The sequence below is a fragment of the Podarcis cretensis genome (genome assembly GCF_951804945.1).
Source record: "Podarcis cretensis genome assembly, chromosome: 8".
Classification (NCBI taxonomy): Eukaryota; Metazoa; Chordata; class Lepidosauria; order Squamata; family Lacertidae; genus Podarcis; species Podarcis cretensis.
The window spans coordinates 1,779,755-1,803,680 of record NC_137177.1 but is presented as its reverse complement, the minus strand read 5'-3'; the positions used below and the strand labels follow the sequence as shown (position 1 = coordinate 1,803,680).

General features: G+C 47.1%; 1 protein-coding gene across 2 annotated transcripts in view; it reads left to right on the top strand.

Moving 5' to 3' along the window:
* DLL3 (delta like canonical Notch ligand 3) overlaps nt 1-23,926 on the top strand; it is a 170,208-nt gene that overhangs the window by 56,208 nt on the left and 90,074 nt on the right. For both annotated transcript variants that reach the window (XM_079985492.1, XM_079985493.1), the window contains one exon: nt 9,914-10,130. In XM_079985492.1, the coding sequence (XP_079841618.1) occupies nt 9,914-10,130 (217 nt within the window). The remainder of the gene's footprint in view (nt 1-9,913; nt 10,131-23,926) is intronic.

Here is a 23,926-nt window from a genome sequence, read left to right as displayed (position 1 = left end):
CAGGGAAAGGGGAGGCCACCGGGAAAGGCACACAGCTCCCCCACTCGCTGGAGCACCCCTGAGAGGCCAGCACCCTGGCACAACACGCCAGTATGCCCAATGGGAAAGACAGCTCTGGCTAAGCTTTCATTAGAGGAACATGTAGCAAAACCTCTTATGTAGATAAGGCCTCTCTAGCCCCATTACTTGCACACACACCATGTAAAGCAGGGGTCACCAACCTAAGGCCCATGGGCTGGACACGACCCATGGAGGTCGTTTGACCAGCCCATGAGCCGCCCCCAAACTGAGTTGCCCACTTGTGTGCTGCGCTAAACCTGCACAGCGACTCGCTTCTGCGACGCCAGAAATCGCGCCTGCACAGGCCTGAAAATGCAGGCATGTGCGGCCCAGCCCAGCCCACGGGGGATCTCCATGGGACCAATCCGGCCCAGGCAAGATAAACCTTGCTGACCCCTGATGTAAAGGACCAGAGCTGTCCATGTAAGGCATATTTGTTGTTTAGTCGTTTGCGACTCTTCGTGACCCCCTGGACCAGAGCACACCAGGCCCTCCTGTCTTCCACTGCCTCCCGCAGTTTGGTCAAACTCAAGCTGGTAGCTTCGAGAACACTGTCCCACCATCTCGTCCTCTGTCATCCCCTTCTCCTTGTGCCCTCCATCTTTTCCAATATCAGGGTCTTTTCCAGGGAGTCTTCTCTTCTCATGAGGTGGCCAATGATTGGAGCCTCAGCTTCAGGATCTGTCCTTCCAGTGAGCATTCAGGGCTGATGTCCTTCAGAATGGAGAGGTTTGATCTTCTTGCAGTCCATGGGACTCTCAAGAGTCTCCTCCAGCACCAGAATTCAAAAGCATCCATTCTTTGGCGATCAGCCTTCTTGATGGTCCAGTTCTCACTTCCATACATCACTACTGGGAAAACCATAGCTTGAACTATCCGGACCTTTGTTGGCAAGGTGATGTCTTCTTTTTAAGACGCTGTCTAGGTTTGTCATTGCTTTTCTCCCAACCTGTTGACTTTGTCCATGGAGTTTTCTTGGCAGGGATATTGGAGTGCCTTGCCAGTTCCTGCCCCAGGTGGATCACGTTTGGTCAAAACTCTCCAGTATGACCTGTCCATCTTGGGTGCCCTGCTCAGCATAGTTCATAGCTTCTCTGAGTTATTCAAGCCCCTTCGCCATGGCAAGGCAGTGATCCATGAAAGCATATTTAGATGCTTTATGTACAAACTTGCACTTGGTTTCTATCATTGAACTCAACCCAACTGGTGCACAAGAGGAGAATCTGGAGGTAGAGCGAGGGGAAATAAAAATGGGGGCCGGAGTGGGAGAGATGACGAAGAAAAAGTCCAAGTGTTACATAAAAGGTAAGTCTGAAGGTGCTAAAGAAGTGTCACAAATTCCATGAGTAGAGCACCAGAATAGAAAATGGATATTCTACAGAGAAGAACAGATTAAAAAAAAAGATTGAAAGCAGCAGGATGAAGGGAAGACGGAATTCATAGAGTACAAGAACATTAAAGACATAAAAGCAACTTTTTGGTGAGTGCAAATAGGATAAAGAAGCTGATGTAGATAGAGATGGGGTGAAGAAAGGAAAGAGATGGTTGAAAGGACAGGTAGAATGAGCAAACCAACCAGAAGAATAAAGGCTGGAATGAGAAATAGGACAGAGATCACAGAGTCCAGATGAAAAATAACCATGATCAAAGTAAGAGTGATGTCCACAGAGGAAGGGCTGGGGTTTAGATTGTGAAGATACAAGCAGCAAGTTTTAGAAATCTGAGGAGTTGAAGGTCAAGAGGAATTAAATATACTCTGCTTAAGCGACTATGAGGACGGATAGGGACGCGGGTGGCTCTGTGGGTTAAACCACAGAGCCTAGGACTTGCCAATCAGAAGGTCGGCAGTTCGAATCCCCACGACGGGGTGAGCTCCTGTTGCTCGGTCCATGCTCCTGCCAACCTAGCAGTTCGAAAGCACGTCAAAGTGCAAGTAGATAAATAGGTACCGCTCCAGCGGGAAGGTAAATGCCGTTTCCGTGCGCTGCTCTGGTTCGCCAGATGTGGCTTAGTCATGCTGGCCACGTGACCTGGAAGCTGTACGCCGGCTCCCTCGGCCAGTAAAGCGAGATGAGCGCCGCAACCCCAGAGTCGGTCATGATTGGACCTAATGGTCAGGGGTCCCTTTACCTTTATGAGTACAGATAAAAATATTGTCATTTGAAGCATGCAGAAGAACATGAATGCAGAAGAGGAAACTGGAGACTTAGTTTTATCAGCTTCAAGAAAATGTCCTTACAGTCATGAAGGAATGGCAAAAGACAATTGATGAATGGATAAGCGCTGCTGAAAAAGGTTTGGCTAAGTACTGCTGGAACAGGTTTTGAACACAAGCAGTAGAATAAGGTAAGAGGCAAAGACTGAAGGCATGGCCAGAATGATGCCAGTATATGTAAGGCTTTTGACAAAGTCCCCTATGATAGTCTTGCAGAGAAGCTGATATAATGTGAGCTGGACAGGCCAAATGTGAGCTAGCAGCTAGGTGGTTTTGTAGCGGGTTGACCGAACCTAAAGAGTGCTCACTAATGGTTCCTTGACATCCTGGAAAAAAGAGAAAAATGGGGTGCTGTGTTATCTTCCAGGCCCGTTATTGTTCAATGTCTTTATAAATGACTTGGACAAAGGAATCGAGGGGATGCTCATCAAATTTGCAGATGCCACCATACTGGGAAGGGTAACCAATGCAGCAGAAGACAGAATCGGGATTCAATATGACCTTAACAAATTGGAAAACTGGGTCCAGACTAACAAAATGAATTTCAAGAGGGACTAACAGAAGGTTATAAAGCTAGGCAGGAATACCCAGCTGCACAAATATAAGATGGGAGACACCTGGCTTGCCAGTAATACATGTGAAAAGGATCTAGGGTAGTGGTTCTCAACCTGTGGGTCCCCAGATGTTGTTGGACTACAACTCCCATCATCCCTGAGCTCTGGCCTTGCTAGCTAGGGGTGATGGGAGTTGTAGTTCAACAACATCTGGGGACCCACAGGTTGAGAAAGGCTGGACTACGGGTCTTAGCAGACCACAAGCTTAACATGAATCAAGAGTGTGATGCAGCAGCAAAAAATGTGAATGCTATTCTAGGTTGCATCAACAGAAATATAGTGTCCCAATCAAGGGAAGTAATAGTACTGCTCTATTCTGCTTTGGTTAGACCACATCTGGAATACTGTGTTCAGTTCTGGGTGCCACAATTTAAGAAAGATATTGACAAGCTGGAACGTGTGCAGAGCAGGGCGAGCAAGATGATCAAGGGTCTGGAAGCCAATCCTTATGAGGAAAGGTTGAGGGAGTTGGGTGTGTTTATCTTGGAAAAGAGGAGACTGAGAGGAGATATGAGAGCCATCTTCAAATATCTCGAGGGCTGTCACATGGAAGATGAAGCAAGCTTGTTTTCTCCTGCTCTGAAGGGTAGGACCTGAGCCAATGGCTAAAAGTTACAAGAAAGAAGATTGCGACTCAACATCAGGAAGAACTTTCTGACAGTAAGAGCTGATGGACAATGGAATGGCCTCCTTCGGAAGGTGGTGGACTCTTTTCTTGAAGGTTTATAAACAGAGTTTGGATGGTCACCTGTCACGGACCCTTTAGCTGTGATTCCTGCATTTCAGGGGGGTTAGACTAGATGACCAGTACCATCCAACTCTACAGTTCTGATTCTGGAGGGACTGGGCACAGAACTTCAGCATTCAAGAAACAAACATAAGTATTAAGTGTGCATGTTACAAGTGGCATAAACATAATAGGGCCTGCTGCCCACCTACCTTCTGTGAGGCAGGACATTTATGAACCTATGCATGTTTACTTAGAAGAAAGTCCAACTAAATTCCATGAGACGTGCCCCAATTAAGTACGCATATAAATTACATTTGTACCCTTAAAACTCCCAAATTCAGTTGCTCTCTTCTGATTGTCCAGTGCACTTCATCCCCCCCCCAAAAAAAAACCCTTCTGGAACCAGGTGGCCTTGACCTCCTATCAATCATGTGGTTGGTTGCAATGACTGTAGACCCAAAGTGCTGACTCTGGATGGTTGAATGTTTACTTTGCTTGTTTAATACCTTCATGGTTGTCTCCAATACTCAAAGGAATCAGCTTAGTCCTCCCCAGAGATGCATCTCTTGTTCCTGGCAGTATGTACCAGAAGGTGAAGAGCTTTACAGATGTACCCTGTGCTTTAGGATGTCAACAATGGTCCCCAGTATTGCTGCATGTAGCCAATTCTACTTTTTAAAATCCAAAACTTTATTCCAGCAACCTGATGATCCTGTTTATGAAAGACTTACTTCACTCATATTAGGGCTAATAATTTTGCTTGTAACTTCAGTCCTTTTCTATCCATGCTGAGCAATATATTTTATTGACAGTAGACTACCTAGAGAAGAAGTCAGTTGGCCATGTTCCCTTCCCAGGTGGCCAGTTAGTGGGGACGGATTTGCTGAAAGCACTGAGGGAGCAGGTGCACAAGGTTTGCTTCTCTTTATGGTACAGTGGTACTTCGCAAGACGAATGCCTTGTAAGACGAAAAACTCGCAAGACCTAAGAGTTTTTCGTTTTTTTGAGTTGCTTCGCAAGACGGATTTCCCTATGGGCTTGCTTCGCAAGACAAAAACGTCTTGCAAGTTTGTTTCCTTTGTCTTGCAAGTTTGTTTCCTTTTTCTTAAAACCGTGCATTCAGGGGGTGCAGTTGCGACTTGACTTCGAGGAGCAACTCATCGCACGCGGTGTGGTAGCCTTTTTTGAGGTTTTTGAAGACTTTGGTGATTTTTGAAGCTTTTCCAAAATCCGTGCTTCGCAAGACGAAAAAACTCGCAGAACGAATTAATTTCATCTTGCGAGGCACCACTGTACTTTCAACTCCATTCCTATTGGCTTTCCAAAGATGACAGCTCAGGGAGACAAATGCAAATATGAAATGGAAATGCATCAGTGAGAAATAGGGGCTCCCTCCTCTTTCTCGGTCTCTTGCTGTCTACCCCCTATCCTCTTGAGCTTTTCCAGTAGCTTGGAGGGAGAAAGATGTAGCAAGTGAGAGATGTCAGGTTTGGCTCAAAAGCCTACCAGTTGTTGACTTTTAGGCTATGCATAATTAGTGTGGCGTATGTGTCAATATAATATTTAAAAAATGTATTGGAAGGTACTTTAACATATGCTAGCTTCTCAGTGTTAGTAATGCAAGATTTTTGGATGATCTCTCTACTTACCGCTCACCTAATTGTGTTTCTCCCATTTCATGCCTGTCTCCATGTGAACATGTGCTAATGTGTTACATTGAGTAGCACAATTGTTCAAAGTACCACCTGATTTAAAATTCCATTTTGCAATGCAGCTCTCTGAGCAGAGAAGCTTCATCTTTCTCCATTTGTTCAGTCTCAGTACTGGTGAAAATAATTTGTCTTAGATAATAGACAGCAGCTCAGTCAGGCTATCTGGAGACCATTCTACCATTTTTGTTGTTGTTTAGTCGTTTAGTCATGTCCGACTCTTCGTGACCCCCTGGACCAGAGCATGCCAGGCACTCCTGTCTTCCACTGCCTCCCGCAGTTTGGTCAAACTCAGGCTGGTAGCTTCGAGAACACTGTCCCACCATCTCGTCCTCTGTCGTCCCCTTCTCCTTGTGCCCTCCATCTTTCCCAACATCAGGGTCTTTTCCAGGGAGTCTTCTCTTCTCATGAGGTGGCCAAAGTCTTGGAGCCTCGGCTTCAGGATATTATTATTATTATTATTATTATTAATAATAATAATTTATTATTTATACCCCGCCCGTCTGGCTGGGCCTCCCCAGCCACTCTGGGTGGCTTCCATAAAAACCAAAAATACAGTAAAATATCAATCCTTTCAGTAAGCACTCAGGGCTGATTTCCTTCAGAATGGATCTTCTTGCAATCCATGGGACCCTCAAGAGTCTCCTCCAGCACCAGAATTCAAAAGCATCAATTCTTTGGTGATCAGCTTTCTTGATGGTCCAGCTCTCACTTCCATACATCACTACTGGGAAAACCATAGCTTGAACTATACGGACCTTTGTTGGCAAGGTGATGTTTAAAACGGATCTCAAGACCTTCCATGAGCCCAGTTAATTTTATGGGAGGAAACTGATTCTGTATTATCCTCATGGCTGTCTTGTAGCTCTGTTTGACACTCTTCCTGTGTTTACACACATTTTAAAGTGAGGATCTTCTAGACTGGAGTGGACTAGGGTGGTTACATGTAATCAGAAACAGGTTATATTTATAATGCCTTTGGTTTGCACAGTGCGATGTGCCTTGAGATAATGGTCTCCAAGACTTGCCCTTGGGGTGTTAAATACCACTACTCTGCCGTTTAATGTGGTGGTGATTAGAGTGCCCCTGGTCATGTGCAAAATGCTTCTCCCATTGCTGCTGAATATATTTTCAAGGAGCATCTTCCCCCAGCATGTCAGGGAGTGGTGAGAGTGAGGAGGCTTCAGAGGTAGAGCAGTCATCTGAGAAGGTTTAATGCCCCCTTTCTCAGAAATTAATAAATGGTTTTTAACCTCCTACCCCTGGAAGTAATTCCATTTGAAAAAGTTAAGGTCCTAGAAAACTATTGCCAGTCAGTGCTAATGCTGGTGTTTGGGATTGCCTGTTGCCTTGGCATAAGACAGGGCCCACAAGAGCAAAACACAAATGGAAAAGACAATTGAAAAGGCTGAGAAGTCCTGCCCACCTCTCTCTAACTGTATGGTGTGTCAGTGGTAAGTATTCAGGGCTCTGTACAGGCTTAGAAGACTGCTCTTCTCCAGCCCATGCTCATCTCTGAGCTGCCGAAAGGAATCAAACTGGTCCATGAGATGCAGAGCTGAGCCTGAATCTCTCACTATAAATGCCCTTGTGCAGAGATGCTTTTCTAGGCTCTACTTTAGACTGATCCTTTTAAACTTAAGGGCTTTTTATGACATTTTTAAGAGGCATGTCATTGGATGAGTGGCACTAGCTGTATTGTAGTAGCACTGTGACCCAGTCTTGTGTCAATATGCCTGATGGTCACAATCTGTGCACCTAGGGCAGTGGTGGCGAACCGTTTAGAGAATGAGTGCCCAAACTGCAACCCAAAAACCACTTATTTATTGCAAAGTATCAACACAGCAATTTAACCTGAATACTGAGGTTTTTGTTTAGAAAAAACAACTCGTGCATTAACAACCCTCCCCACCCACAGCGGAGGCTCCCCAAGGGAAAACGTGCACCCTGGAGGTTGTGACTCTGTTTTGCACCCCTCGATGCCCCATCTGAGGCACTTCTACTCGGACACAAGTCCCAGGATCCGTGCCCAGCCTCTAAAAACAACAAGAGCGTCTGCATCACATATCCGAATGAGACCCATGCCTCACCTGGCCCTTCCCGTTGCACCTCCCTGGCCACAAGGCTGCCTTCTTGGTCTGGGCATCCTGTGCGGAGCAACTGAGCAAAAGGAGCCCTAAAGGCGCTGCAGCAAACCGGCCAATTTGGAGATTCCGGCTCTTTACTGTCCTGCTTGCGCAGCATCCGAAACTGAGGGCCCACCATAATCATTGCCAGTGCTATTTCGCAACCTGCTTGCACAAAATACAATATGCCACAATATGCTCCGGAAGCCTCCACGCAATTGGGTGCAATGAACTCAGGCCAAAGAATAGCTGAGACCCCCATTTTGGAGAGAGTCGGCACCCTGACGGGTATAGCACCCCGCCCCTGCTGCGCACTTTCCTACGCCGACCCACTACGCACATGGTGCTCTGGCTGCCCAAGTTGAGCTGAGGAATCGGCGTGCCACCTTCGCCTTCTGCCAGTTCTGTGCTGGGGTGCCAGCATGTGTGCCCACAGAGAGGGCTCTGAGTGCCCCCTCTGGCAAGCGTGCCATAGGTTCGCCACCACTGACCTAGGGTAACTTGCAATATGATGTCAGATCTATAAACTGCTACATATGAAGGTAACCTGTATTGAACTTTTGTTTCGGTCTAAAGACCTATGACCTTTAGGTTTTCTAAGCCAAGAGCATTCATCATTAAGCCTTGCAAAACCTGAAATGCTTTGACCAAATCAAGTCTAACCAAAGCAAGGCTCCTCTGCAAGTAAAATGAAGTGAAAGATTAGCTATAAGTCCAAGGTGTCTTTCATTCCTTCTATCCTTGAAAGTGCTTTAGCTGAAACAGGGCTAGCCAACATGGAGCTGTCCAGATATTGTTGTTGTTTAGTTGGTTAGTCGTGTCCGACTCTTCATGACCCCCTGGACCAGAGCACGTCAGGCACTCCTGTCTTCCACTGCCTCCCGCAGTTTGGTCAAACTCATGCTGGTAGCTTCGAGAACACTGTCCCACCATCTCGTCCTCTGTCGTCTCCTTCTCCTTGTGCCCTCCATCTTTCCCAACATCTGGGTCATTTCCAGGGAGTCTTCTCTTCTCATGAGCCTCAGCTTCAGGATCTGTCCTTCCAGTGAGCACTCAGGGCTGATTTCCTTCAGAATGGAGAGGTTTGATCTTCTTGCAGTCCATGGGACTCTCAAGAGTCTCCTCCAGCACCGGAATTCAAAAGCATCCATTCTTCGGCGATCAGCCTTCTTGATGGTCCAGCTCTCACTTCCATACACCACTACTGATGTAGTCCAGATATTATGAGACTCCAACTCCCATCAGCTGCAGCCATCATGGCCAATGATCAAGGACAGTGGCATAGTGTGGGTTGCTGGTGCCTGGGGCGGGCAAGCCACTGATGCCACTAGAGCACCCCCCACTGGAGCCAAGCTGTGCCATGCTGCACTGCCTGTCTGCCCACGCAAGGGGGAGCCCAGCTGGCTGACATGGCCCTTGGTGGATAACCCCCAACACACACCTGCAGAGAGGAGCACTGGGCCCCTTGCCTGCCTCCCTCTGTCCACGCCTGCTCACTGTGCACCTTGGATGCTCTGCCACCTGTGCCAGGGAGGGGATCCTTATGGAAGCTGGCAACTGCCAGGGAGGCCAGGTTGCACACCCCCAGGATTTTGCCTCAAGGATGGTGGGAACTAGGGCCCAACAACATCTGGAAGGCACCCCTGGGTTAGCAACCCTTGAGCTAGAGCATTTACAATGTTAAGTATGCTTTTCAGGAGCTGAACTGATGGGACCAAGCCCAAATAATGATCAGCTGGTTCTGCTTGGAGCTTAAATGTGAGAATGTGATCAAAATGTAAACCCTATTTAAAACACATGACAGGTATGTCTTTTGTATTGATTATATGTGAGATGAACAACTGCAGTGGATTAGGGGTCTGAACACAGTGGGACATGAGCCACTGGGAATATCTCCTGTGCAAACTCCAATGAAACACACACAATTTTTTTTAATTGTATTTTTATCCAATTTTGAAGATTAGTACAGCGGTGCCTTGCTTTAAGAACAGTTCTGTTTATGAACAATCCGGTTTACGAACTCTGCAAAACCAGAAGAAGTGTCCCGGTTTGAGAACTTTACCTCGGTCTAAGAACAGAATCCGAATGGTGGAAGGGCACTGGTGGTGGGAGGCCTCTTTAGGGAAAGCGCACCTCGGTTTAAGAACAGTTTTGGTTTAAGAACGGACTTCCAGAACGGATTAAGTTTGTAAACCGAGGTACCGCTGTATTGTCTGTCTCCTGAAAACCTGAGTTGGGCCCTGTTCTCAGACTTATAAACTAAGAGGCAAAAAATGCACAAGGAAAAGAGTCAAGAGGAAAGGTAACCGTAAAGCAAGCATTTAAATCTAGCTGGGACCGGATCAATCTCCCCTTTCCGATGGTCTTACACAGGAGACAACCTCAGTGGGTTGTGCTTAAGCCTCTTTCATCCTGGGCAAAAAGGCCTAATCACTCGGCTGTCTGTCCTTATCCTGCAGGACTTGGAGAATGACTACAAATGTACCTGCCCTCAAGGTTTCTACGGCAAGAACTGCGAAGTCAGTGCTATGACCTGCGCCGATGGGCCTTGTTTCAATGGCGGGACCTGTGTGGAGAAACGGATTGGCGGCTACACTTGCCACTGCCCAATTAATTACCACGGTTCCAACTGTGAGAAGAAGATAGACCGGTGCAGTAATAACCCGTGTTTGAACAGTAAGTGTTCCTTTCCTCTCCGCAGTGTTTCATTGCACTAATTATGGCGATCCTAATTTGGATTTTGAGTATCACAAATGCAGTGGGGTTGTTTTTTTATGCATACGCTTTTAAGAGGTGAACTGTAATCTTGCTGTGTCTTAAGCAAGGTTTCATTTATCTAGCACAGAAGACTACAGCAGTTGTAAGGTTTTAAAGAATGTCCAGTAGTCTAGGTTCCACAAAGCTTGGCAGGGTACTTGAGGAGGGACATGGTAAATCACTTTATATTTGGGTAGACATTTCCCATATCTGCATACTATTGTGTCAAAAGTGTCCGTAGCTTTTTGGTACAGAAACCCTAGTGAAGTAGTTTGCAGTTAAGACAGCATTTGTTAATTTATTGTTAAAAGGCGAAAGGTTACAAATTGGCTCTTAGGATAAGCTTTTCAGGGCTATCCTGCTAGATTACCAAAATGTATGTTGAGGTTCCCAAAAGGTAAAGGGACCCCTGACCATTAGGTCCAGTCGCGGACGACTCTGGGGTTGCGGCGCTCATCTTGCTTTATTGGCTGAGGGAGCCGGCGTACAGCTTCCAGGTCATGTGGCCAGCATGACTAAGCCGCTTCTGGTGAACCATAGCAACACACGGAAACGCTGTTTACCTTCCCGCCGGAGCGGGACCTATTTATCTACTTGCACTTTGACATACTGCTAGGTCGGCAGGAGCAGGGACCGAGCAACGGGAGCTCACCCCGTCGCAGGGATTCGAACCGCCGACCTTCTGATCGGCAAGCCCTAGGCTCTGTGGTTTAAACCACAGTGCCACCCTGGGAAGGGTTAAAGTTTGCTTGCATTCTCCCTGCCAAATGCTGTTGGGTGATGGCTCCAGTCATCCCAGTCAGTATGGCCAATGGTCAGGGCTGATGGGAGTTGTAGTCCAACTATGTCTGGCGTATACCACCTTGGCTACCCCTGATCTGCACTATGCCTCTTGATCCCCTCCTCCCCAGTAAATGAGCAGTGACGTTTTCCCCAGGGACAGAGTGAGCATGTGCCAGGGTACCCTAATGCATCCTGCAGTATAGCTGCTAGTTGTGCAGGGACCTCAGAGGCTTCGTTTCTTACCCAGAAACACAGACTTAGTCCTGAACTCTGACAAAGGGAGGGCAGAGTGTCAATGTTAATTAAAACTCCCATGGAAAGGCAGGAACAGAATATTCAGTTCTCACATGGTGAATTTCACTGGGAGGAAACTGACTTTGCTGATGTGTATAGTACTGCTTGCATAGCATCCCAAAAAAACTGACTAGTGGGTGCTAGTAACATTCGTACCACACATTGTGCATAATAATAATAATAATAATAATAATATATTATTTATCCCTCGTCCATCTGGCTGGGTTTCCCCAGCCACTCAGGGTGGCTTCCAACAGAATATTAAAATACAATAACCTATTAAACATTAGAAGCTTCCCTAAACAGGGCTGCCTTCAGATGTCTTCTAAAAGTCTGGTAGTTGTTTTTCTCTTTGACATCTGACAGGAGGGCGTTCCACAGGGTGGGCGCCACCACCAAGAAGGCCCTCTGCCTGGTTCCATGTAACTTGGCTTCTCGCAGGGAGGGAACCGCCAGAAGGCCCTCAGAGCTGGACCTCAGTGTCCGGGCTGAACGATGGGGGTGGAGACGCTCCTTCAGGTATACTGGACCGAGGCCGTTTAGGGCTTTCAAGATCAGCACCAACCCTTTGTGCTTGGAAACGTACTGGGAGCCAGTGTAGGTCTTTCAAGACTGGTATTATTCGGTCTTGGCGGCATAACATCCATGACAGCAGTGACTGTATTACAGGGACCAACCCAGGGCTCTGAGTTGCCACACCCAAATCTAGACTTGGAAGATTTATTCTGCAGCCAAGTGCCTTGAGGTTGGTTGTTAGAGCTGGGGCTTTGAGCAGAAAGCTGGAGCTGGAAGTCCAGTGAGCAGAAGATGCTGCTTGGTTGAATTCTCTACTGAAGCTCTATATCAGGCCTTATACCAGGGGTCTTCAAACTATGGGCTGTGGGCCGGATCCAGCCCACTAGGCTCAGAAATCTGGCCCGCAGACCCTGCCGCCTGCTCAGTCAGGCCCTGTGCGTATTGGGAGCCAGCGAGCGCGGTGTTTCCTTGAAAAGAAGCCTCAGATGACTCGCCACACGGGGTGGGGGACTGGGTGGGCAATGGTGCTTCCGCTGCTTCTGGAAGCTCCTGCAGCCAATTGGAAGCTGTGGACACCTCACTGCATGGGGGGGGGGGGGAGGGGACTGACTGAGTGGGCAGCCCTGCTGGTGAACGGGCTTGGTGGGCACAGCTGCAGAAGGGGCTACGCAGTGGTGGTGGTGGTAGAGAGGCGGGTTGTTTTGTCGTTTAGTGGTGTCCGCCTCTTCGTGACCCCCTGGACCAGAGCACGCCAGGCACTCCTGCCTCCACTGCCTCCCGCAGTTTGGTCCAACTCACACCGGTAGCTTCGAGAACACTGTCCCACCATCTCGTCCTCTGTCGTCCCCTTCTCCTTGGGCCCTCCATCTTTCCCAACATCAAGGTCTTTTCCAGGGAGTCTTCTCTTCTCATGAGGTGACCAAAGTCTTGGAGCCTCAGCTTCAGGATCTGTCCTTCCAGTGAGCACTCAGGGCTGATTTCCTTAAGAATGGATAGTTTTGAGCGGTAGCGTCAACCTAGTTGGCGAAGTGCACACAGCTTTGCTCTCCCAATCGCCTCCTCTCTGGCATGCGCTCTTCGGCTCCCACTCCCCTTCAGGTTAGTGCAGGTCGGGGGCTGCGGTTGTCCCGAGAAAGTGCACGAGAGGAGACTACTTTTGCTAGAGGCCGCAGTGAGTCGTGGTGATGGGCGACTCATGGGCAGGCCGTGCTGTGGGGATCGGGGGTAGGGAGATGTGGGCAGGCTGGCGCATGAGGATTTTGGGGTTGAAGGGCAGGCGTGCTAGCTGGGTGGTGGTGGAAAGGGGTTAGGGAGACACGCAGCAAGTTGGATAGGATAGATAAAACTTTATTCGCATTAGCCAATGGCCATAGCAACAGTAAAACATTACAGTATACGGAGAAAAGGGAATTTGGTATAAGAGCACAATTTAAAGTCCTGAATCAGCCGTCAGTTAGTGGCCCTTATTCTGATTGCCCCTGCTATGAACCCAGCGACCTTTGCTGTTATCTGCTCATTTTGATCTGATAGAAGAAAGGCCATTGTGGCAGTGGCTGAGCGCCCTGGGATGGTTAGTACGAGTGGGGTGATTATCTCGTTCCTCAGGTCTTTGTAGAGAGCGCAAGACAGGAGGACGCGTGCCGCTGTTTCGGTGCTACCGTCTCCATAGGGGCAAAGACGTTTCTCAGGCGGGATCTTTCGGAATCGACCCTCGAGTACCACAGATGGCTAAACATCCAGTCTTGCACGTGTAAAAGCACATCTGTATTTTGGGATAATAAGGTTGTTCCAGATATGGGGCCAGAGAATCAAAATGGAGAGGTGGAAAATGAGCAGCAAGTTGGGTTGTGAGGATGGGGCTTAAGGAGACACAAGTGCAGCTTGGGTCATGGGGATCTGGGTTAGGGAAGCACATTCATAGGCTGGGTTGTGGGGAAGGGGGTTAGGGAGACGTGTATAGACTGGGTTGTGGGGATGGGGGCATGGAAGGCCTGCATGTAGACTGGGCCATGGGGGTGACGGAGATCCATGTGTAGGTTGGGTTGTAGGAATGAGCATTAGCGATACTGACCATCTCTTTAGCCAAAAGCAGGCCCATACTTCCAACTGAAATACTTGTAAGTTTATTAAAATTGTTCTTCTTTTTAAATACTTATTGTTTTTCCTGTTTTTTGTGCACTACAAATAAATTACCGTATTTCTCGCTCCATAAGACGCACCTGACTATAAGATGCACCTAGTTTTTAGAGGAGGAAAACAAGAAAAAAAAATATTCTGAATGAAACAGCGGATGTATGATTTTTGTGGTTCATGCTGTGGCCACAGACATGTGATCTGGTGGTGAGTTTGGGGTAGTCCAATGCAAAAATCCTGAGAATCCATGTGGTTCCGTTCTTTGTAACCACATTTTTGTGCCTTTGCGGCCCCATGAAACAGTGGATGTGTGGGTTTTTTGGTGCAGGCTATAGCCATGGACATGCTATGTGATCTGGTGGTGAATTTGGGGTGACCCAATGCAAAAATCCTGAGGATCCATGGGCTTTTACCTCCCCCCTCCCAGGCAGCCTCCTTTATTGCTAGCGTCCCTCATCTCCCTCCCAATCGCTTGCCGATCAGCTGCTTCCTTTCAACACCCCCTTCCCACTTTCTAAAAAAAGAAGAAGCATGATCTGCTTTTCTCCCCTGGGCAATTCGGCTCTAGGGACCACGCATTCGCTCCATAAGACGCACAGACATTTCCCCTTACTTTTTAGGAGGAAAAAAGTGCGTCTTATGGAGCAAAAAATATGTTATGCGAAGTGTGCATAGGAATTTGTTCATATTTTTTCAAACTTATAGTCTGGCCCTGACTGTGTCTGAGGGTCAGTGAAATGGCCCCCTGTTTAAAAAGTTTGAGGACCCCTGCCCTTGACTGACGCAGAGTCATTTAAACTTCCTTAGCTTAAATCACTGAATTACATCACCAAGAAAAACAAATAAATGTTCCAGTTTATCATCCATATATTTCCTGAACAAGCTACTAATGGACTACTATTATAAATAAAGCATATGGTCTATGAACACAATCATACAAGCCCATGTGCTTTTTGCACTATGGATCTGGCCTGACTTTAAAAGCCACAGAACATTTGTGAAATTAAGCCATTATGGTTCTCTGTGCAGTAAGAAATTGTGCAAATAAACCACAAACAACTTACTAATCGAAATATTTGTGCTTAATTTTCCAGAAGCAAGCGTAGGTAATTAGTGGATAGGTAAAAGAGGTAAAGGTAAAGAACCCCTGGACGGTTAAGTCCAGTCAAAGGTGACTACGGGGTGCAGTGCTCATCTTGCTTTCAGGCCGAGGGAGCCGGTGTTTGTCCACAGACAGCTTTCCGGGTCATGTGGCAAGCAGGACTCAACCATTTCTGGCGCAGCTGAACACCATGACGGAAACCAGAGCAGCGCACGGAAATGCCGTTTACCTTCCCACCGCAGCAGTACCTATTTATCTACCTGCACTTTGACGTGCTTTCGAACTGCTAGGTTGGCAGGAGCAGGGACCGAGCAACGGGAGCTCACCCCGTCGCAGGGATTCGAACCGCCGACCTTCTGATCGGCAAGCCCTAGGCTCTGTGGTTTAACCCACAGCGCCACCCACGTCCCTGTTAGTGGGTAGAAGAGCAGCATGGAAATATGATGTCCAAACTGTTTGCTTGGCAGTACCTATATATTGCTGACCTATACATGATATTAGGACGCAGGTGGCACTGTGGGTTAAACCACAGAGCCTCCTGGGCTTGCCGATCGGAAGGTCGGCGGTTCAAATCCCCACAACGGGGTGAGCTGCCGTTGCTCAGTCCCTGCTCCTGCCAACCTAGCAGTTCAAAAGCATGTCAAAGTGCAAGTAGATAAATAGGTACCACTTTGGCGGGAAGGTAAACGGCGTTTCCGTGCGCTGCTCTAGTTCGCCAGAAGCGGCTTAGTCCTGCTGGCCACATGACCCGGAAGCTGTACGCCGGCTCCCTCGGCCAGTAAAGTGAGATGAGCGCCGCAACCCCAGAGTCGGCCACGACTGGACCTAATGGTCAGGGGTCCCTTTACCTGTTATACATGATATTAATAGTACTTGGCTGGGGGAGCCACCTTAACTGGGTGGCTGCATCCAGACATCACAATGACTCAGTGTGAAAGAAATGACGTTCTTCTTCCCCTTGCATGTGCCCCTCTTCTTCTCAAGGGTGGCCATCAAGACAGAGAACTTTCACTTCTATTATTGATTAACTGAAGTTTGATATTATGTCCAAAGCCTGAACTGTAATTAATTTTAATAAGCATTTGTTGAAAGAAACCCGCAACGTAAATCAGTTTGCAGTTGGCTTGTTCCAACAAAATTCTGGTTAAGATTAATGTACTTGTCAGAGAGTTGTGGATTTGGTTTTAAAGAGCCTACGACGTATTGCATTTGATTATCTTCAATTTAGTTTTCTTTCTTTAAAAAAACACATTTTTACAAGCACACTTAATATGGTTGACAAATCAGGTGCAGGTTTTCTTAATCACAGATGTTTATCCACCCTTGCTCTGGACAGACAAGGCCTGGTAGTAGCAGCAGTAGTAATAATAATAATAATAATAAATAACAATAATAATTATTATTATTTGTACCCTGCCCATGGTATAAGGCAGGGGTCCTCAAACTTTTTCAGCAGGTGTCCAGTCCACTGTCCCTCAGACCTTGTGGGGGGCCGGTCTATATTTTTGGGGGGGGATGAACAAGGGACGAAGGACACTGTTGGCATTTGATGGCATACACAATGTTAGACGATGAGCAATTAAATAGTCCTGAGATGCCACCCAATCTTAAACAACTCCTAACCCACAATAATACTACAACCAGACCTAACACGGACACTGGCACCAGAGCCTGCAATAAACCCAGATGCCAACTTTGCTGCCACATACACCCGGACAACACCATTACTGGCCCCAACAACATCACACATACCATCTCGGGACTATTTAATTGCTCATCATCTAACATTGTGTATGCCATCAAATGCCAACAGTGTCCTTCAGCTCTCTATATTGGACAAACAGGCCAGACCTTACGCCAAAGAATAAACGGACATAAATCGGACATCAGGAACCACAAGACAGAGAAACCAGTAGGAGAACACTTCAATCTCCCAGGACATTCTATACAAGATCTCAAAGTAGCTGTTTTACTACAAAGGAATTTCAGAAATAGACTGGAAAGAGAAGCTGCTGAATTGCAACTTATCACCAAACTTAAAACCATGGAGAGACCTGGTCTGAACAAAGACCTTGGATTCTTATCTCATTATACATGACAAAGCCATTTTTCACCTTCTCACCCCTTGCTTTTTCCTGTAAGACCTATTGCAGTCGTTAAGAGTCGTCAACAGGCTCATCACAGCTATCTGCCAATCACCCAATCCCACCACCCTTCTGAGTAATACCCCTCCCCACCTTCTCACTATATAGAAGGGTCTGGAAACTTCTGTTTCAGTGTATCTGAAGAAGTGTGCATGCACAGGAAAGCTCATACCAAGAACTGACTTAGTTGGTCTTTAAGGTGCTACTGGAAGGAATTTTTTTGTTTTGACTATGGCAGACCAACACGGCTACCTATCTGTATCCTGAACATTGTATTTACAACGTTCCGATAAACAACTATTATGGGTTTAAAGGTAAAGGTAAAGGGACCCCTGACCATTAGGTCCAGTCGTGGCCGACTCTGGGGTTGTGGCACTCATCTCGCTTTATTGGCCGATGGAGCCGGCGTACAGCTTCCGGGTCATGTGGCCAGCATGACTAAGCCACTTCTGGCAAACCAGAGCAGCGCACGGAAACGCCATTTACCTTCCTGCTGGAGCGGTACCTATTTATCTACTTGCACTCTGACGTGCTTTCGAACTGCTAGGTTGGCAGGAGCAGGGACCGAGCAACGGGAGCTCACCCCGTCACGGGGATTCGAACCGCTGACCTTCTGATCGGCAAGTCCTAGGCTCAGTGGTTTAGCCCACAGTGCCACCCATGTCCCATGTGTGTGCCCCATGCCATGATGTAATGACATTCCATGCCATGATGTCACATCACTACGTCATGATGTTGCAACACAGGGCGCGCATGTGCTCCAGGAGCAACTGGGCTGGGGCTTGGGTCTCCACTACAGCACCTCTATTGGGGCCTGCTGCAGCTACGGACACACCCCAGAAGCACGGCAGCAGCAGCAGCAGCAGCCCCCAACAGAGGTCCCACAACAGCAACTGGGCCTGGGCCTGCGTGCTCCGCCAGAGCACCAGAGGAAAGGCTGCAGCTGGTGCCAGCAATGTCCAGCAGCGGAGTCAGAGGCGTTTTCAGCTCGTGGTCAACGATCTTCCATGAGTCATTGACCTGCAATAGTTCGGTGAGGAAGCCAGGACACATGCGCCTGACGTGCCTGCTTGCTAAGCAAAATAGTGTTTGTTTCTTTTCCTTTTTGCCTGGTGCAAAAGTTCAGTTTGCTTCCCGACCGATACTCTGAGCACTAAGCACCCTTTGAAGTAGGCAGACAGTGGCAGGCCAGCACTTGACCAGGGGCTGCCAGGCTTAAGGCAGGCAGTCGCTGACCAGTGAGATCTGATGATCTCTCCCACCAACAAAGGCAGGCCAAAAATACTCGTACCTTATGCCAATCAGGTTGAGCTCCCAGCTCATGGCTGCTGCCTCGCATGTTGTTGATGAGGATGTTGATGATGACATCGAAGTGACTTTGCTGGGGCGTAAGCTTGTGTATATAGAGGTCTTTGGCTGTCCAGACGACAGAACCCCTCTCTTTAGCCTTGTTGTGGTTCAAAGGAAAGAAAGCAATGCATTTGACAACAGGTTAGCCTGCCATTCAAAGCCATTTCTGGGGTGTGGCCGCTGTCGCATGATGACAGCTTCTTGAAGCCACAGATGAGAGCTGCGTGCAGGGCGATGGGGAAACCAGTGGTGGATCACGAAATGTTCCCCACCAGAGATACTGCCTCTCCCCTAACACCCCATGCACCCCATAAATTGAATAACAACAACGACAACAACAGCCACAACAACAACAACAATTACATAAATAAATACCTACTGAGAGAAATTCTGGCATGTGGAATTTTTACTCAACAATATCTCTGTTTAGAATTATTTATGTATTAGATTTGTATACCGCCCTTCATCCGTAGATCTCAGGGCAGTTTACAGCATAAAAATACAATATAAAAACACAAAATATAAGATACAGAATAAAAACGAGAACATAAACAAAACAAAACAATAACCCTCTATCCCACAAACACATATTTTAAAGGGTATAGGATGTTAATCAGACAAAGGCCAGGATGAAGAGGAATGTTTTCACCTGCCCCCTAAAGGTGCACAATGAAGCATCCTTTGTTGTTGTTGTTGTTTAGTCGTTTAGTCGTGTCCGACTCTTCGTGACCCCATGGACCAGAGAACGCCAGGCACTCCTGCCCCCCGCAGCTTGGTCAGACTCATGCTGGTAACCTCGAAAACACTATCCAACCATCTCGTCCTCTGTCATCCCCTTCTCCTTGTGCCCTCCATCTTTCCCAACATCAGGGTCTTCTCCAGGGAGTCTTCTCTTCTCATGAGGTGGCCAAAGTACTGGAGCCTCAGCTTCACAATCTGTCCTTCCAGTGAGCACTCAGGGCTGATTTCCTTCAGAATGGAGAGGTTTGATCTTCTTGCAGTCCATGGGACTCTCAAGAGTCTCCTCCAGCACCAGAATTCAAAAGCATCAATTCTTCGGCGATCAGCCTTCTTTGTGGTCCAGCTCTCACTTCCATACATCACTAATGAAGCATCCTATGGACAGTCAAAGCTGTGCAGTCCTTGCAGGTGGGGGGGAACCACAATCCACAATCTGCAGTGCTCTACCCACTTATCTTGGGGTAAGCCTCATGGAGTTACTTATGGGCAGGCATGTATAGGATTGAACTGCAAATGTATCTGTGCCTAACTATGTAGTTTTATCTTCTTTTTAAAGAGAATGAAAGGTGGGAGTTGAGACCGCTGGTATGGCGAAAGAGCAAATATTTCAATTCTTTCCCCTCTCCATCCGCAGTCCATGCCTACTTTCTGGTAAGCCCCCAAATAGGAATGAGAACCGTTTTTCTGCTGGTGGAAAGATCCCAACCTCCCCTGTGCTCTGTGGGCCACTTTGACAGGTGGCCGTCATTATGATGTGTGATTGCAGCTTCAAAGGGGCTGAAAGTGAATGCCTTTGAAAGCGAGGTACTTTCAAATGAACTCACCCTGCTTTGTCAGTTTGCAGGCATGGTTTGGATTCAAACCACTCTTGTAAATGGACTTTTCCATTCACCATTGATGGGGTTGAAAAATAGTTAGCAATTATCATCAATGTTATTTGTGTCTTGGAAGAACACAGGTGCTTGTCAGACCACCTTGTTTTTAAATGTCTGTATTAATTCACAAAATTATACCCCTGCATACCTAACGAAACCATTGTCTTGTTTTGAGCAGCCCCATCTTGTGGAATTCAGCCACTTGAGTTTGCAATTAGAGGAAACCCATGGAACCTGCGACCATGTTGCAGCATGGTGTGTCCCTGTTTAGGATGCCTAAACTGGGATCAGCTTTATCTCTTTTGTCTGATTAAGTTTCACTTTGTTAGTTTGCATGCAGTCTTTAAAGCACCTTGGTGCGATTTTCACTTGCATTTGTGCAATCTGATGAAAAGGTCGGAGAGCAGTGATCATCAATGTACTGATGATGATATCTTACTCTTCATTAAAAGGTAAACAACGTCTGACAGTTAAGTCCAATCGTGAACGATTCTGGGGTTGCAGCGCTCACCTCGCTTTATGGCCGGGGGAGCCGGCGTTTGTCCGCAGACAGTTTTTCCAGGTCATGTGGCCAGCATGACTAAGCTGCTTCTGGCGAAACCAGAACAGCGCATGGAAACGCCGTTTACCTTCCTGCCGGAATGGTACCTATTTATCTACTTGCACTTTGATGTGCTTTCAAACTGCTAGGTGGGCAGGAGCTGGGACTGAACAAAGGGAGCTCACCCCGTCACGGGGATTCGAACTGCCGACCTTCCAATCGGCAAGCCCTAGGCTCTGTGGTTTAGGCCACAGAGCCACCCGTGTCTTCATTACAGCAGTATAATTACCGGTACTTCCTAAGCCCTAGAAATGATTCATCTTGAAACAGGAGGTCAGTTCAACACATCACATGCAAACAACATGAAAAGTACTTCGCGTGGATCCTGTTTTTTCAGGCTCCAACAGTCTCCTGCTGCAGGAGGAAGCCCAGCTGCCTGAAGCAATTGGAGAGGGCTGGGAGGGGGGCAAAGAAGAGGCAGGCATCTCCTTGCAGCAGGAAACTCATTTGCTGTCTTGTGCTATCCCCCCCCCCAAATGCTACAGCCTTGCCAAGATGAGCTTCACTGCACTCACTCAGCAGGACCAGTTACCAAGTAAGCTGAAGTAACTGTGCCTGAAAGTGATACCGTATTTTTCACTCTGTAAGATGCACTTTCCCCCTCCTAAAAAGTAAGGGGAAATGTGTGTGTGTCTTATGGAGTGAGTGCAGGCTGCGCGGCTATCCCAGAAGCCAGAAGAGCAAGAGGGATTGGTGCACAGCGATCTCTCTTGCTCTTCTGGCTTCAGGGATAGCCATGCAAAGCCTCTTGAGCGCAGCCGGAGCGCTCCTCCCTCTTCGCTCAAAAGGCGTTGCATTGCTTTCTTGTTTCTTGCTTTCCTCCTCTAAAAACTTTTTTTTTTAAAGATATTTATTAAGGTTTAACAATTACAAATAAAAGGAAAAACAGACAATAATAGTAAGAGAAAAAGAAAAAAAAGTTACAATACTTCAAAACTATAAAGAAGATACAATACTAAAAAGAAAAAAGAAAAACAATACAACTAAACAATAACAATAACATTTAAAAAACACTAACATCCAGTATTTTCGTATCTTTATCCTTCATTTACTTATTTCCTTGACTTCCTCACACCTCCCTTTTTGTATTCTAATTCATAATTGTTTCAGCAAGTCCTTTCCCTCTTTCTCAGATTTTGTTCCATAAATTTATCTTAACACAATTTAACCATTGAATTTTTCACTTTAACCCATTAACACTCCAATTTAACTTAATTCTTTACAACCTTTCTGCTAAGACCATGTAAATTCACTCCAGCATCTTTCTAACATTCATTACCTCCGCTAAAAACTAGGTGTGTCTTATGGTCGGGTGCGTCTTATAGAGCGAGAAATATGGTAATTGCTGACCTCTCTATAGAAATGTTGTATTGCCAGTATCTGTATTCACAGAATAATAGAATCTTAGAGCTGGAAGGGACCCAAGGGTCATCTAGTCCAACCCCCTGCACTGTAGGAATCTCGGCTAAAGCATTCAGGACAGATGGCCATGAAAACCTCGAAGGAAGGGTCCACAACCTCCCGACGGAGACTGTTCTACTGTCAAATAGCCCTTACTGTTCAGATGAAGCCTATTTGGGGATTCTGGTAAAGACGTCTGCATAGCATGGATGTTTGCTTTAGTGTTTCCAAAATGGCTGCTTCTTCACCTCGTGTTTTGCAGAGTAGTTCTTACCTCCCACAAGTCACTGCCAAGTTGTCTTTCTTTCCCTCTTCCTGGATTTTAACCAACTCAAATCCTCGATTAGCTGTATTTGTTCAGAAAGCATTTTGTCAGAACCAGTGAAGGCGGTGAAGGTCCTGTGTGAGTGTCTGGAGGCGGTTGGAGGATGGATGGCGGCTAACAGATTGGGGTTGAATCCTGACAAGACAGAAGTACTGTTTTGGTGGGACAGGGAGCAGGTGGGTGTGGAGGACTCCCTGGTCCTGAATAGGGTAACTGTGCCCCTGAAGGACCAGGAGCGCAGCCTGGGAGTCATTCTGGACTCACAGCTGTCCATGGAGGTGTAGGTCCATTCTGTATCCAGGGCAGCTGTCTACCAACTCCACCTGGTACGCAGGCTGAGACCCTACCTGCCTGCAGACTGTCTCGCCAGAGTGGTGCACGCTCTAGTTATCTCCCGCTTGGACTACTGCAATGCACTCTACGTGGGGCTACCTTTGAAGGTGACTCGGAAACTACAACTAATCCAGAATGCGGCAGCTAGACTGGTGACTGGGGGCGGCCGCTGAGACCACATAACACCGGTCTTGAAAGACCTACATTGGCTCCCAGTACGTTTCCGAGCACAATTCAAAGTGTTGGTGCTGACCTTTAAAGCCCTAAACGGCCTCGGCCCAGTATACCTGAAGGAGCGTCTTCCCCCCCCCATCGTTCTGCCCAGACGCTGAGGTCTAGCGCCGAGGGCCTTCTGGCGGTTCCTTCATTGCGAGAAGCAAAGCTACAGGGAACCAGGCAGAGGGCCTTCTTGGTCGTGGCGCCTGCTCTGTGGAACGCCCTCCCATCAGATGTCAAAGCGATAAATAACTACCTGACATTCAGAAGACATCTTAAGGCAGCCCTGTTCAGGGAAGTTTTTAATCTGTGATATTTTAGTGTATTTTTGGTTTTTATGGAAGCCGCCCAGAGTGGCTGGGGAAACCCAGCCAGATGGGCGGGGTACAAATAATAAATTATTATTATTATTATTGTCTAGAAGCAAACTTTCTTTGTTCAGCCTTCTTATGAAAGGCTTTTCATCCTCAAGAAGAATGTGGTGCATGATGCAACAATTGAGATTTCAGAGTTCTTTGACAGAAGTAGGCCCTCATAAAACCACATTCTTTTTGAGGATGAAAAGGGCATCAGACTGCCAGGAGAAGTTCATATTTGTTCATATTACCTTACCTCTTCAGCAAGGTAAAAGATCCACAAACTTCACAAACTTCTTATAATAGACTTGCACCATTCCTTTCTCCTTGTGGAGTCTTGTGGCCTGGCAAAAGCAAGCAAATGTTACTTTCCATGCAGGTCTTGCTACAGAATTATTAAAAGCTAAAAAGATTTCTAGTTTAGGGAACTGTGTCATTTTGTTTTGTTAGGAATTTGTGGGTTTAAAACTTGACTTCTGACACTATGTCAAAGAAGGCTTTGAGGACAAACCAATCTGGAACCTACCAAGAACCTGTATGATTCT